Below are 16,156 nucleotides of genomic sequence, written 5' to 3'. Positions count from 1 at the left end.
GTTGGAAGGGACCTTCAGGGTCATCTAGTCCAACCCCCTGCAATGCAGGAATCTCAGCTAAAGCATCCAGAACAGATGGCTGTTCAATATCTGCATAAAAACCTCCAAGAAAGGAGAGTCCACCACCTGAGGGAGAGTGTCTTACTTTTGAGCAGCTGTTGCTGTCAGAAAGCCCTTCCTGATGTTTAGCCGGAATCTCCTTTCTCGTGACTTTAAGCCATGGGTTTGAGTCCTACCCTCCAGAGCAGGAGAAAACATCTTCCATGTGACAGCCCTTGAGATATTTGAAGATGGCTATCCTATCTCCCCTCAGCCTCCTCTTTTCCAGGCTAAGCATACCCAGCTCCTTCAACCGTGCCTCACAAGGCTTGGTTTCCAGACCCTTGGTCATCTTGGTTGCCTTCTGCTAAACACCTTCCAGCTTGTCAATATCGTTCTTAAATTGTGGTACCCAGAATTGGATGCAGTATTCCAAGTCTTGTCTGACCAAGGCAGAAGAGAGTGGGACTATTACTTCCCTTGATCTGGGTACTATATTTCTGTTGATGCAGCCTAGAATAGCATTAGCTTTTTTTGCTGCTGCATCACACTGTGGACTCATGTCAAGCTTGTGGTCCACCAAGACCCCTAGCTCCTTTTCACATGTATTTCTAGTAAGCCAGGTGTCCCCCATCCTATATTTGTGCATCTGCTTCTTCCTGCCTAAGTGCAGAACCTGACATTTGTCCCTACTGAAATTCATTTTGTTAGTTGGCGCCTGGTTCTCCAATCTGTTTAAGGCCATTCTGAATCCCGGTTCTGTTTTCTATGACATACACAGCTCATTTGCCCCTCTGCCGCTCCCTTGCCTCTTAGCAGGCCCACTAGGCAATCCCACCACGCCCAGAGGGGTGGAACTGTCCACTCTTGAACCACTGGGCTGGTGGAAGAGGGTGCCTTGTTTCCTCCCAGGTTTGTACGACACGAGAGACAAAGTACAAAGCGGGAGGGGGCTGGAGGCTCCCTGGATGAAACGGGCATTGGAAGAGAGATTATTAGAAGCATCTGTAGTTGCCGCCGGCTCTGATGGATGTACAGCGAGTGAGAGGAGGCAGCGTGTGCTTTCTCATCCTGCTGGCAATAGGGGGAACCCACAAGAGCTGGTGATTGCATCCAACTTGGATGGCTGTAAAGCATTAGGTTCATGGAAGACATGGGGCAACCTTCTCCTTTTCTTCCTGGGAAGAGGGTGGGGAGAGAGAGAGACCTGGGTGAGGCAAAGGAGAACCACCACCTCTGCCATCCTGGCCTGACAGGAGATGTAGCCCAAAACATCTGGAGGACACCAGGCTGGTGAAGGCTGATCTAAATGTGTCCTGGTAGCAAATAATAATTAAGAGCTGGACCATCAAGAAGGCTGATCGCCGAAGAATTGATGCTTTTGAATTATGGTGCTGGAGGAGACTCTGGAGAGTCCCATGGACTGCAAGAAGATCAAACCTCTCCATTCTGAAGGAAATCAGCCCTGAGTGCTCACTGGAAGGACAGATCCTGAAGTTGAGACTCCAAGACTTTGGCCACCTCATGAGAAGAGAAGACTCCCTGAAAAAGACCCTGATGTTGGGGAAGATGGAGGGCACAAGGAGAAGGGGACGACAGAGGACGAGATGGTTGGACAGTGTCCTCAAAGCTACCAGCATGAGTTTGACCAAACTGCGGGAGGCAGTGGAAGACAGGAGTGCCTGGCGTGCTCTGGTCCAGGGGGTCACGAAGAGTCGGACTCGACTAAATGACTAAACAACAACAGTAATAATAATTACAGTGGTACCTCTGGTTGCGAAGGGTTCTGGAGGCCCGTTCGCAACCTGAAAAGAACGCAACCCGCATCTGCAGGTCACGCTTCGTTGCTTCTGCGCATGACGTCATTTTGCGCGTCTGCACATGTGCAAGCGGCGAAACCCGGAAGTAACCCTTTCCGGTACTTCCGGGTCACCACGGGACGCAACCTGTAAACACTCAACCTGAAGCAAACGTTACATGAGGTATTATTATCATTTATTTATTATTTATATCCCACCCATCTGGCTGGGTTTCCCCAGCCACTCTGAGCGGCTCCCAACAAAAGATAAAAAATACATTAAAATATTAGTCGTTAAAAATTTCCCTAAAGAGGGCTGCCTTCAGATGTCTTCTAAATGTTAGGTAGTTGCTTTTTTATTTGACATCTGATGGGAGGGTGTTCCACAGGACGGGCGCCACCACCGAGAAGGCCCTCTGCCTGGTACCCTGTAACCACACTTCTTGCAGGGAGGGAACCACCAGGAGGCCCTTGGCGCTGGACCTCAGTGTCCGGGCCAAACAATGGGGGTGGAAATGCTTCTTCAGTTATCCTGGGCCGACTCTCTGCTCCTTCGAAAGTAACACCTCCAAGAAAGATGCTCCCTGTGTGCTCCATATCCATCTCACCGTTCTGTTATTAGCAGGCATGTTATAATAATTTGTGGGAGCTTCATCTCGATATGACAAGCTCGCCACAGAGAGCTGCGAGTTGATTCCTTCTGCAAAAAGCCCTCTGCTGGATAGTTTGGGCAAAAGCCCACTGACCTGATAACCACAGCAACTCCAGGGAAGGAAGTAGGTTGTGGCACAGAAGAGACGCCTCGTTTTTGTCTTGGGTATAGGATACGGGACGCAGGTGGCGCTCTGGGTAAAACCTCAGCGCCTAGGGCTTGCCGATCGCATGGTCGGCGGTTCAAATCCCCGCGGCGGGGTGAGCTCCCGTCTTTCGGTCCCAGCTCCTGCCCACCTAGCAGTTCGAAAGCACCCCTAAGTGCAAGTAGATAAATAGGTACCACTTTCTAGCGGGAAGGTAAACGGCGTTTCCGTGTGCTGCGCTGGTGCTGGCTCGCCAGAGCAGCTTCATCACGCTGGCCACGTGACCCGGAAGTGTCTGCGGACAGCGCTGGTCCCCGGCCTCTTAAGTGAGATGGGCGCACAACCCTAGAGTCGGACACGACTGGCCCGTACAGGCAGGGGTACCTTTACCTTTACCTATAGGATACGGGCTACGGAGACCCAGGTTCAAATTTCTGGAGCTGTTTGCTCTTGGTGCGAAAACAGCACGGTGAGGACTCTCTGACCTGAAATCATGTTTATGAGCAGCAAGCGGATGTTCAAAACATTTCCGCAAAGCTTTATTTAGACTAGCATTTATAACCTACTCTTCCGCCAAAAAGGCTCACAGAGCGGCTTGCTTACATGTCTGCGCAGAAGTACATCCCACTTAGTTCAATGATGCAGAAATCTTAGTTGTTGACATGCAGCTGAAGTCTAAGACAGCTTTGGCTTCTAAATGATGAAGTGTGAGATCTGAAAGTTATGAGTGCCACCCTTTGGACTGGCTTCCAGGGTGGCTCCTATAAAAATCCAACAACAAAATATAATCCAAACCAAAAAAGCTATTAATTTTCATGTTCTTTTGTAAAATAAAAACAAGAGTGAGCTTTAACTCCACCTGTCCAATAAATCACTCTAGAAAATGGATCAGATTTTTAAAAATCGATTTAAATCTTCATTGGCTTGAACTGTGGAATATCCTCTTTTGAAAAATAGGGAAAACCTTTGACTCCATCCCACTAGCCAGATGCTGTTAGCAGGATTTCTTGAAACACATGCAAACAAAAGAAAAATCCAACGTTGCATTCCTGTGCGCTTAAAAATCTAGGCAGCAGGCGGATATTCAACAGGGGAAGCTTTCGTCCTTCCTGTTGCCCTCCGTCTGCCTAAAAAGCCTTTAAACAAAACCATTTTTTAAGAGCAATCACTGTTGCCCCCAAACCCATGATTGTCCCCCCTGATTTTTATGGTTGGCAAAATAAAAAGTTTGAACTGGCCCCGGAATCCAGCCCTCCGCCTCCCTCTACACGCTATAAGTCTATGGCGCCTTCCTCCTCAGCATCCCTTTCCTTCCTCACAAGCCTCCTCCACCTCTCGCCTCTATTCGCCAGGGCGCCTGTCAGTCAACGTCTTCGGCGCCTCCTTCCCGATCCCTTCCCCTCCTCTCTTTAAGTCGCGCCCATTCTCACCTCCGGCTCGCCCCGCCCACTCGGCTCGGCACGAGCACCGATTGGCCACCGCCGACTTATAACCCCCTCGCAGCTCCGCCCACTCCAGCCTCTGCTGCGCAGGCGCGCTCAGTCTCTCGCCGTCTTCTTCGCAGCGGCTGAGGCGCTTCTCGCTGAGGCGGCGGCAACGGCAACGGAGCCGGGCAGAGGCTCTCCCGAGGCGCGGCGCCATGTTCCGGCGGAAGCTGTCAGCGCTTGACTACCACAACCCGGCCGGCTTCAACTGCCGAGGTGAGGCGGCTAGGCCCAAACTCCCGTCGGCGCCTTTCCTCTCAGTCGTGGCCGGCGGCTTGCCCCGCAGCGCGCATGCGTGCGCACGTGGTCCCCTTAGCGCCGCCCCGTGGCTGTCTTGGCCACGCCCCTTGGCGCCTTTGGTCTTGTGCCTCCCCCCCGCCCCCATCCCAGCTCGGTTCACACGTTACTTTGACTCGCGTGTGCTGTGCTCAATTCATGAATAATAATAATAATAATAAAATAATAATAATAATAATAATAATTAATAATAATTTATTTATACCCCGCCCATCTGGCTGGGTTTCCCCAGACACTCTGGACGGCTTCCAACAAAACAATAAAATACAATAACCTATTAAACATTAAAAGCTTCCCTAAAGAGGGCTGCCTTCAGATGTCTTCTAAAAGTCTGGTAGTTGTTCTTCTCTTTGACATCTGGTGGGAAGGCGTTCCACAGGGCGGGCGCCACTACCGAGAAGGCCCTCTGCCTGGTTCCCTGTAACCTCACATCTTGCAGGGAGGGAACCGCCAGAAGGCCCTCAGAGCTGGACCTCAGTGTCCAGGCTGAATGATGGGGGTGGAGACGCTCCTTCAGGTATACTGGGCCAAGGCCGTTTAGGGCTTTCAAGGTCAGCACCAACACTTTGAATTGTGGTCGGAAACGTACTGGGGGCCAGTGTAGGTCTTTCAAGACCAGTATTATGTGGTCCCGGCAGCCACTCCCAGTCACCCGTCTAGCTGCCGCATTCTGGATTAGTTGTAGTTTCCAGGTCACCTTCAAAGGTAGCCCCACGTAGAGCGCATTGCAGTAGTCCAAGCGGGAGATAACTAGAGCATGCACTACTCTGGCCAGACAGTCTCATCCTGCGTACCAGATGGAGCTGATAAACAGGTGCCCTGGACAATTATTATGCACTTAATTTATTATTAATGTTGCAATACATATATGAAATCTTTACATATTGATACATATACGTTATATTCGTAAATTCACATTTTCACATTTCATTATGTACCAGCATTTATCCATTTCTTTCTCTTGCCCTGTGTCTTCCCTCCACCCGTGTGTGACTTCCTTGTTATTATTTTGTAACTTTATTATTGATATTGTAATTTTGTATCTTAATAATTAAACGTTCCAATCTTATATATCTGCTTAGCTTAACTTAACTTCCCTGCATGATGCGCTCAGTGGTGGGTCGAGGGAAGTGCTCTGATACTGTTTATTATTATTATTATTATTATTATTATTATTATTATTATTGCTATTGGATGGTGCATGCTATAATTATAGTATTGGAATGTGGGGTTTTTTGTATGTTGTTAAATTTGCTATTGTTTTGTTAGGTTATGAAATTGTTGCTATGTTATTTTGCTATGATATGAAATTGTTTTTGTATTGTTTGTTTGAAATGCATCCCTGTTTCTTTGTTGTAAGCCAATTTGAACATGATTTTTGGGTGGAAAAGCTGCATACAAATAAAATGAATGAATGAATGAAATGAAATACATTTTCTTTTAATGTGTTCAAGGGTTTCTGGTACATCCTCTGTTAGTCTGCTTTGTTTTCCCTATGCAGTTCCCCCTTCAGCCCAGAGCTTTCAAAACTGTGTGTCACAACACAAGTGTGTCAGCTGCTGTGTGTAGGGGTATCACGCAAACACTCCCTGCTTTCCTGGAAAGGGGTTAGTTTAACCTCCGGTTTGCTAATAAAACTAAATTACAAAATGATGCTCGTCTAAAAGTTTGACATGAAAAGTTTGGAAAGCTCTCTAGTGGCATAAATCCTTTGGTGGATTCAATGACTTGGGATAGACTTTGACATCATCAATGTGACTTTATTAATCTGTTATCGCAGATGAAACTGAATTTCGAAACTTCATTGTTTGGCTTGAAGACCAGAAAATCAGACACTACAAAATTGAAGACAGAGGGAATCTGAGAAACATCCACAATGCTGCAGAATGGACAAAGTCCTTTGAAAAGGTTAGTACTTCTTGAAACCTTAGCTGATGCTAACAGTTATTATTTCCGGTCTGGAAATGCTTATCAGTGTGATCTGTCAGTGGCAGCTCCTGCCCCAAGACCCTTTGCTGTGAACAATGTCACACGACCATGTTTGTGCTTCTGCATTCCTTTGCTTTGCAGATGCAAAATGCCCAATTCATCATTTCTTTGAGAACATAAGCAGAGCTGTGCTGGATCAGGCAAAAGGGACCACCTAGACCAGCGGTTCTCAACCTGTGGGTCCCCAGATGTTGTTGGACTACAACTCCCCATCATCCCTGAGCTCTGGCCTTGCTAGCTAGGGATGATGGAAGTTGTAGTCCAACAACATCTTGGGACCCACAGGTTGAGAACTGCTGATCAAGACCATGGGTAGGCAAACTAAGGCCCAGAGGCCGGATCCAGCCCAATCGCCTTCTAAATCCGCCCCACAAACGGTCCGGGAATCAGCGTGTTTTTACATGAGTAGAATGTGTGCTTTTATTTAAAATGCATCTCTGGGTTATTTGTGGGGCATAGGAGTTCGTTCATTTCCCCCCCCCCCCCTATATATATAGAGAGAGAGAGAGAGAGAGAGAGAGATAGTCCGTCCCCCCCACAAGGTCTGAGGGACAGTAGACCGGTCCCCTGCTGAAAAAGTTTGCTGACCCCTGAAGACCAGCATCACTGTGGCCAGCCAGGTGCCCCAATTGGAAATCCAAATGCAAGACCACCCTCCCCTCCAGCAGTTCCCAGCAGCTGATATTCAGAGGCATTTATTGCCTCTGACAACAGGTGTAGAACACACCCATCATGGCTTGTAGCCATTGAGAGCCTTTTCCTTTGTGTTAGATTTATATCCCACCTTTCTTCCCCATGAAGTTCAAGGTAGCACAGATGAGGTTCCCAAGTGATCTCCCATTCTGGCATTGGCCAGACGTGTTTAGCTGCAGACAAATTGTTGCAGGCCCAAGGCAAGGGTGTGCTTTTGTATGCAGTTTGTGTGTTGAGCCCTTACAAACTAATAAATGTTAGGTTTACCCAGGTGAGGAGCAGCAGCAGCAATTTTCTATTTCTGCCCCCCTCCTCAAGTCCTTAGTGTTACCCTCCAAGTCAAGATGCCCATTGCCTGGGAAGCTGCTCTCCCAGACAAACCTGCAGTGTTTGTTAATTTCTTATGAATCATTGAAGGTTCTTAGTTCAATCTTCTTCTTGTTTTTCACAGTACCTTAAAGATGTGAATTGTCCCTTCAACATCCAAGAGCGACAAGAAACAATTGACTGGCTTTTGGGACTGGCAGTTAGGCTTGAGTATGGGGACAATGGTATGTTTGACTTTTCACTCTCCCTTGTCTTCAAAGGCAGTATAGATCCCTTTCCTTTGCAGTTCTGTTTTTCAAGCTGAGCCAGAAAGAGGCCAGAAAGCACGTGCCAATTAACACTGTAATTTACTCTTAATTTCTGGCTGTAGTTTTTTAAGGTGCATAAAGGGAATACTCCTTTATTTCATTCCAAGTCTAGAGTCTTTAAAAGGGCAACACCTTGCCTCAGAGTGAGTGTCGTTGCTCTCAATAAAACGTGCTTTGGGGAGAAATGCCCAGGATTGTGCTGTAACTCTTCCGTTACGGCTTAAGCTTTATTTCTTACTTTCTCAGTTGCCCGAACAGTGTTGAATCTTGTGCCATTGCTGCAAGAGGTGTAGGGTGAAGGGAGCTCACACAAGGTGACATTAAAAGATAGAGGAGTCTGAATGCAGAGAGACTTCACATGTCTATATCTCTTGGAAGTTAGCAGGATTCAGTCGCTAGGCATCAGCGAGGCCATGGAAACTAGAGGCTCAAGCACACCCAAACTTTTCCAGTTCAGAATAAGTCTGTCATGTAAGGCTGTAATCTTGAACAAATCAATTTGGAAGCCACCTGAGTTCTGTTATCATCAGTGGGACATTGGCTTGAGAGAAGTGGGCTTGAAAGTCCAGAGATTTTTGACTCACAGTTTTGCCCTTGATTATCCGCAAGCCTGAGTTTTCTATCACACTCAATTGCTACATGTGACAGACACTCAGGATTGGGAGCCAGGCTCTCTGTCAAATAGCTGCAAGGGGGAAAACATTAACTCTTTCCCTGCCCCCAATAGCTTTTTCTCTGAAACCACCACCCCAGATATTGTTGTTGGTTTGTTTTTTAACCTGGCCAGCCCACAGAATCCAGGGTTTGCAAAGAACAGCAAAAGAGAGCAGAGGAAAGTTTTAAGGGCACATAAATACCCTTTGCCTGCCTGCCAGTTCTCCACTTTGCCAATTTGCAACTCTTTGCTGATACCCACATTGGGTTCTTTGCCAAATGTATAGTTTTGGCCTCACGTTTTCCTGCGTTTGGGCCGTGCTTCTCAGTTTCCCCCATTGTTCAGAAAATCTGTTGTTTTCTTTCCATGTTCAGCTGCTACTTAAGTGTCATCATTTTTATTAGCAATTGACAGGCTTCTGACGCGAAGGCTGCGGGCATCTCGGACAGCTGCTGCCGTTCTGTGCACAAGCTGTTCTCACGGAGAAGAATAGTTCAGTGCCTGTTTCCTTTCTTGGCCTGGGGCTGCTTCCTTTCATTTTTAGCTCATCCATAGTCCTCTAAAACCCCATTGTCACTCACGGGCCAGAACGGCTTTTGTTTCAACAGCTGACAAGTATAAGGACTCCACGCCCGAGGGGGCTAAGAACACAGAGAATGCATCTAAAAATGCAGAACCCCTCATCAACCTGGATGGTGAGTGAAGAAGCCACCGTATTTCATGCCGTATTTCATGCCGTGAAACAGGAGAGTGTTTCCAGGGCCAAATTCCCTTGGGGGGTGGTAATCTTTCAGGAGTTGCATGCAGGCAGTGGGTGGGACCGAAGCCAGCGGTGGGAGGGTCCAGGGCAAAAAGTGGGCAGGACCATCCTTTCTCCCCACACACCTTCCCCAGGCTGCTAGGAAAGGGATAAATCGCTTTTACCAAAAGGTCTGAACACCAGAAGATCCCCTCCCCGCCAATTCCTTCAGTTGCTCCATCCATCTCTGCTTTCTTCCGGGCTTCCCCCACCTGCATGAAATTAGACTTAAGAGCCACAGGTTTCCCCTCTTGCTGCAAAAGGTGGCACCTGGATTAAGAGGGGAATCAACTTGTGTGTGTGTGCTTTTCCACAGTAAACAACCCTGACTTTAAGGCTGGTGTGATGGCTTTGGCGAACCTCCTTCAGATCCAGCGTCATGATGACTATTTGGTGATGCTCAAGGTTAGCTCATTAGCAGCCTGTTCTTTCTTCATAAATACAAACTGCAGTAGATTAAAAGTGGTTTCTTAAATGGTTTGTACAAGCATGCTGACCACTCTCCTTCCCCCCAAAAAGATGCTAAACGTGTTAATTTTTTTATTTTAATTGGTAGCCTAGAATGAGTTTGGGGTGAGAGGTTTCAAAGAGGAAGGGGACTTGTAGGGCATATTGTCCAGCCTCTGTCCTTCACCCTTCACGAATCACTGACGCTTTCGAAAGTCCTCTCTTTAGCTACTCCTGCACACCTTTCAGTGGCAGGATAATTACTTATTCCAATTACCAGCTGCATTTAAAGCTAGGAAACCATTCCTAATGTTGATCTTCACGCTCCCATCCTGTCATTGAAAGGGGTGCTTAAACATATATTTTAAAAAACTTCCTGCCATAAGAGCAGTTCATCTAAGAGAGAGCTTCAGAAGTTTCCCAAGTAACTGACTCCTGAGTTGTGCATCTCAGGCCAGAGTGTGTTTACTCACAAGTAGGCCCTGCCAGCTTCATTCTGTGGGACTTACTCAGGAGTAAATGTGCTGTGGCCCGGCTCCTGCTTCAGGTAAATGTAGGTTTGCTGTGAGGTGGGTGGCCCTTGCATTGAGGCTGCTGGTCTCTCTGCCCTTTAAAGGTAAAGGGACCCCTGACCATTAGGTCCAGTCGTGACCGACTCTGGGGTTGCAGCGCTCATCTCGCTTTATTGGCTGAGGGAGTCGGCGTACAGCTTCCGGGTCATGTGGCCAGCATGACTTAAGTCACTTCTGGCGAACCAGAGCAGTGCACGGAAATGCCATTTACCTTCCCGCCAGAGTGGTACCTATTTATCTACTTGCACTTTGACGTGCTTTCGAACTGCTAGGTTGGCAGGAGCAGGGACCGAGCAACGGGAGCTCACCCCGTCGCGGGGATTTGAACCGTTGACCTTTTGATCGGCAAGTCCTAGGCTCTGTGGTTTAACCCACAGCGCCACCCTGCGTCCCTTTACTGAGGCACAAATAGTAAAGACCCCCTGAAGGAACTTTGGTAGCCTTGGAAACAAGCACGGCGGTTGTTTGTGCTATGGCCACAATTTCTCTGTTGATATTTGGTGCTGCCTTTTCCCGATGGAAAGAGATAGAAGCAAAACTGAGCTTGTTGACCATGTCAGAAGACTGGGCACAGGCAGAAGTAGCTGGCATCGGTTCTTTAAAATCCATCTTTGTTGCAACGGCAGACTTTGAAATGTAGCTAAGGTCCCGAGGTTTGTGCAGGGTGTCCGAGTCAGCACAAAACAAAAGGAGTTTGTCAGAATTCCAAGCCCATCTTTAGCCATGTGATAGTTGTGATTTATGCCTGTGGGACCTGCTTGGGTGATGTACCCAGCGCCTCCACGGTCGTTCAATTATCCATTCACACTTGTGTGGAGGCCTAGCCTATATGGCCAACCTAAATATTTATATGCAGATAATGTGTGTTTAAATCCTAGAGGTTGCTTTGTTCAGGGGAAAGCAGTTCTGGGAGAGTAGTTTAGAGCAGAGAAGAGGCCAAATGGTGGCATTCCTGACATTTTTTCCACGCTCTAAATCATCCCTCTGCAAGCTGGTTTTCCCTCTGTAGGTTCTGGGTACACGTGGAAATGCAGCAGGTGAGGAAAGGGTGAATGTACATCGCCGGGATTTTTTTAAATGCATGTTTACTGTTTGTGACATCTTGTTTGGCCTGAGAGGCAGCAGCTTAAGGGGCAAGAGCTTTTGTGCCTGAAAAATCTCACCCGTTATTTCCTCACTCCCACCTCTGCTCTCAGGAGCTACTGTAGAATCAAATATGGCCAAGGAAAGGGACTGGTGGAAAGGGAATGTATTCAAATACTAGGGTCAGTTGAAACAAAACTTGGCTACCTCTTAGGAAGGCACAATCTTGGAAGACAGCGCTGAATTTTTTTTGGTGTAAGTTCTTCACAGTAAGGATCTCCCTCGCCCTTGCCAGTTTAGGCACCATATGCCCCTCTCCGCATTGCATCATTTGCCACTGTATGTCATTGCTGGCTTCTATAAGCTCTTCCAGATCATCCTGGGCCAGAGGGATCCTCCAGCACTTACATGGGCTTTCGCCTTCTTTTTCCTTCCCAGGCAATTCGCATCTTGGTCCAGGAGCGTTTGAGTCAGGAGGCTGTCGCCAAGGCAAATCAGTCCAAAGAGGTATGTCTAACTCTCTGTCTCTGTACAGCCAGTGAACCCTTTGCCTCAATTACAGCCACTTTGAATGGCTTGAAATCCCTCTGCGTTAATAAAGCTGGCAGGGTCTGAAACCAGCAACAGCCCAGGTGATCCTGCACAGAAAGGATGCAGAGAGAAGGCCGCCTTTCGGAAGTAGCCACATTACATGACAGTTACCTTAAATGAAAAGCACCTCTTTTCAGAGAGGTGGCTTCTACACCTATACATAGTAAAGGTAAAGGGACCCCTGACCATTAGGTCCAGTCGTGGCCGACTCTGGGGTTGCGGCGCTCATCTCGCTTTACTGGCCGAGGGAGCCGGCGTACAGCTTCCAGGTCATGTGGCCAGCATGACTAAGCCGCTCCTGGCGAACCAGAGCAGCGCACGGAAACGCCGTTTACCTTCCCACCGGAGCGGTACCTATTTATCTACTTGCACTTTGACGTGCTTTCAACTGCTAGGTTGGCAAGGGCAGGGACCGAGCAACAGGAGCTCACCCCATCACAGGGATCTGAACTGCTGACCTTCTGATTGGCAAGCCCTAGGCTCTGTGGTTTAACCCACAGAGCCACCCGCGTCCACACCTATACATAGTTGGTGTGAATGAGCTAAAAGCTCTCAGAAACTCCTGTGGCACAAGCTGCTTTTAGCAGCTCATGGATTTGTGTAGGAATGCCATGGGCACTGCCCCTCTCCAGAACTGTGGAGCTAAATAAATGCCGTATTTTTCCGTGTATTAGGTTTCCCCCCCTAAAAAATAATGTCAAAAATTAGGGGGCGTCTTATACTCTGGGCCATCTCTCTCCCCCCATTTTCTTAAATCTGAGTCACCCAAAATAGGGAGCATCTTATACACGGCGTCTTACAGACGGGAAAATATGGTAGTTCTGTAATTGAACACAAGGATTGCTGGAATTAATGCATCCATGAAAATAGTCAGACCAAGGACGCAGCAGGCAGCCCACAGCGGAGTGCATTCAGAGAGGGAAGAGTCACGCTGTGTTCTGCTGTTTTAACATCTCTTACTGAGATCAGCCGCTGGCAGAGTAGGTGGAGGTCAGCTGATAAAATTCTTCCTAGGCAACTCAGTGGCTGCTGAGCAGCTGGCTGCGCTCAGAGACCACATTGCCGATTAATCTCGCTTGACAGGTTCCCTCGTGGCAACTTGCCCTGTGCGAGAATAATGCCAGAGGCCTTCTCTTGTCTTCTGCCTGGGACCACCAGACCCCTGATCCTTGGGTGGTAGCCGCGAAGGCTATGAGCCCGATGCAGTAGACTAGCTGGCAATTAGCTGATAAATGGGAACTGGTTTTAACTGGGGAAGATGTTGGGTTTTTTGCTTCTTGCTATGAAATCACACATGGCACTTGTAAAAGGTAGGGGTACGTACGTGCGGTGTTTTGACTTGCAAATCCTCTCGAGCGTCCGTATCTTAAAAGCTGTGGGGAAAATCACAAATCAGGTCCAGCTTGCAGACTTCCAAAAGGCATCTGTGAGAATAGGCCATTGGACTTGATGGTCCTTTGGATTTGATTCTGTAGGCTTGTCTTGTGTTCTTAAAAGACCTGGAATCATCAAACAGCCCCTTTGTGGAATAAATTAATTTAAACTTCCAAGCGTCTTCCTTTCCAAATGCCTTAGTTTCTGAGGCCACAATCCTGCCCACCAGATGTTGGGAGAGTTGCTCGGTTGAAATCTTTGGAAGCAGAAGTGAGGAAATGCTGGCCATCAAAGTACAGTGGTACCTCGGGTTACATACACTTCAGGTTACATACGCTTCAGGTTACAGGCTCCGCTAAGCCAGAAATAGTACCTCGGGTTAAGAACTTTGCTTCAGGATGAGAACAGAAATCATGCTCTGGTGGTGCGGCGGCAGCGGGAGGCCCCATTAGCTAAAGTGGTGCTTCAGGTTAAGAACAGTTTCAGGTTAAGAATGGACCTCCGGAACGAATTAAGTACTTAACCCGAGGTACCACTGTAGGTAGCAACTATAGTGTCTTATTTTAGGATTTGCAGGACTTAAGTTGAGTAAATGGAATCAACACCACCAAATCTGATGACTTGGATGGATTCAGTTGTTGAAGAGAAGGCATAACACTTTTCTCCCTTTTCTTTCCCCAAGGGCTTGCCAGTCACCTTGGACAAGCACATTCTTGGCTTTGACACAGGAGGTAAGAGAGTGCGCTTCAACACAGCAAATGTTCGGGGGGTGGTGGTTCTGCGCACATCCTTTGAAGAGACCATGGTTTGCATGCTGGGCAAGTTTGGATGCATGAGCATCATGTTGTGTGTAAGCTCGTCACAAAGCATGTCCCACTTTCCTCTTGCCCTGCTGCGAACAAGATTTGTATTTTAATCAGTGTCCTGCTGTTATCAGAACCGTTAGGGGGCATTGAGTCCCCAGCCTCCTCTCATCCTTACATACTTGGGAGAAAATGCTCTCTCCGTGAGAGTAACTTACTAAAACTATTTCAATTAAATTAGTGGAAAGAACGCTTCAAGGAGGACGTAATCCGTAGTCCTGTGGGTCAGGGCTAGCCCTCCTTTGGGGGCACAGAACACCTGGGAAAAGGGTAGTTTATGGGGGAAATAGGAACCCAAGGGAACTGTAGCCTATTTCCCATTTCTTTTCCCCCGCATCGTGCCCAAGGCAAGGCAAGTTGACCTCTCTAATTCGTGTTGTATTTGTGATGGCATCTCACCCCGATTTAGGGAGAAGGGAGCCCAGGAAGAGCTAGTTCCAGAAAGGAGTGTGATGCCCTCCTCTCTTCCGCTTTTAAAGCCAGTGTCGGATCAGTGCCCCTCCCAGCACCTCAAATGCATGGGAACTCTGTAAGGAGATGCCACTATGTTCACCTGCAACTGGTGGAGAAACACTGGCCTAGAGAGGCTTGTTCACAAGCCAGAGTTCAGCCCCTGAGATTTTACTCGCCTTCTTGGTATGGGATGCTGCCCTGGTGCTCTGCCCGTCTTTTGGGAGCTGGGCACCAGGGGATTATGGGGCCTTTGCCAGCCAAAGAAGACCTGCAGTCCGTCCAGGTGTGTCTTTCCATTATCGCCCAGCCTCAAGCTGGCAACCCAGCCAGATGGGCAGGGAATAAATATTAAAACTATTATTATTATCATTGCTTCAGTTCACTCTGGTGTTCTGTGGCAGTGCTAGAATTTGTGGACATCCAGCTTAGCGTGGAAGGGTACTTCTTCACACAGCACTAAATAAATTATGGAAGAGGTAGAGATGGTCAAAGTTGGAGGACTTTAAAAGAATAAGGCTATCAATGGTTGGGTTCCCTCTACTGTCGGAGGCACCATTCCTCTGAATAGGGAGGTTTTTAATGTCTGATGTTTTATCACTTTTTTATTATTATTATCATTCTGTTGGGAGCTGCCCAGAGTGGCTGGGGAAACCCAGCCAGATGGGCGGGGTCTAAATAATAAATTATGATGATGAATATCAGTGGCTGGGAATAACAGGGGGAGAGCATTATTGCACTCGCGTCCTGCTTGCGAGCTTCCCATTGGGGCACCTGCTTGGCCACTGTGAGAACAGGATTCGGCCCTAGACTGGCCTTTGGCTAGATCCAGAAGCAAAGCTCTTCTTAACGTCCTTGTCTGTAAGGCTCTCCCATATCGGTCTTTACAGCCACAGCAAGCTCTGTAACCTTCCCGCAGTTTGCCTTCACCCCCAAAGACGCCGTCCTCCATTGTCTCCTGAGAGAGACAGATGCAAGGGCTGACTTCAGGGTTGCTTGAGCTGCTCTTGGCCTGAGGCATCATCAAGCCCCCTTGTCTTGTGGAAGAAAGAAAGTTAGTTTCAGGGCAGCTGACCGAGCTTAAGCACTTAATGGCGAACTAAAGCTTGATCAGCCCTTTCCTTTTCCTCTTCCCTTCCGCCCCAGATGCCGTTCTCAACGAAGCCGCCCAGATCCTCCGCCTCCTGCATATAGAAGAGCTCCGCGAGCTGCAGACGAAGATCAACGAAGCCATCGTAGCGGTCCAGGCGATTATTGCCGATCCAAAAACTGACCACAGACTGGGCAAGGTGGGGAGATGAGCAAGCAGGCAGGTTCCTGGCTCCCCAGCTGCTGCTGCCGCTGGCCTTGCCCTTAGGGGAACTCCTCCAAGCTGAACCTCGCATGCAGTTGAGAAAGAAAGGATACGGCTGCCATGTTTGGAAAGAAAACAAGGGCAGCTGCCAGCACATCCGCTCCATATCATTTTTTTCTTTACGTGAATAAAAGCTTGGATTAAACCGATCCAAACCGTCATCCTTTAGTGCGAGGCTGCCAAGGACAACAGGAGCTGCTGCAGTCCCTCCCCTTCAAGGGAGTGTGCTCAGAGAG

The 16,156-nt window shown here is 48.2% G+C and overlaps 1 protein-coding gene across 2 annotated transcripts; it reads left to right on the top strand.

The window, feature by feature from the left end:
- Positions 1-4,153: 4,153 nt before the first annotated feature.
- RTRAF (RNA transcription, translation and transport factor) lies at positions 4,154-16,069 on the top strand. Of its 2 annotated transcripts, none has more exons than XM_077936967.1 (8): positions 4,154-4,334; positions 6,196-6,323; positions 7,549-7,648; positions 8,996-9,082; positions 9,503-9,591; positions 11,727-11,795; positions 13,936-14,071; positions 15,713-16,069. In XM_077936967.1, exons 1-8 carry the CDS (start codon positions 4,274-4,276, stop codon positions 15,865-15,867), a joined length of 825 nt encoding a protein of 274 aa, XP_077793093.1. In that variant the 5' UTR covers positions 4,154-4,273; the 3' UTR covers positions 15,868-16,069. The 2 variants fall into 2 exon arrangements, with proteins under 2 accessions (XP_077793093.1, XP_028580382.2); XM_028724549.2 differs by having other exon boundaries at positions 4,158-4,334; positions 13,936-13,984.
- The last annotated feature ends 87 nt before the right edge of the window (positions 16,070-16,156 follow it).

The sequence above is a fragment of the Podarcis muralis genome, chromosome 1 (genome assembly GCF_964188315.1).
Source record: "Podarcis muralis chromosome 1, rPodMur119.hap1.1, whole genome shotgun sequence".
Classification (NCBI taxonomy): Eukaryota; Metazoa; Chordata; class Lepidosauria; order Squamata; family Lacertidae; genus Podarcis; species Podarcis muralis.
Note: the sequence above shows the minus strand (reverse complement) of the source record. Positions and strands in the feature narration are given on the sequence as shown.

Coding starts and splice junctions, on each gene's coding strand:
- RTRAF (XM_077936967.1), top strand. CDS start 4,274: ATGTTCCGGCGGAAGCTGTCAGCGCTTGACTACCACAACCCGGCCGGC. Junction 9,083..9,502: donor ACCCCTCATCAACCTGGATG/GTGAGTGAAGAA, acceptor GCTTTTCCACAG/TAAACAACCCTGACTTTAAG. Junction 11,796..13,935: donor AGGCAAATCAGTCCAAAGAG/GTATGTCTAACT, acceptor TCTTTCCCCAAG/GGCTTGCCAGTCACCTTGGA.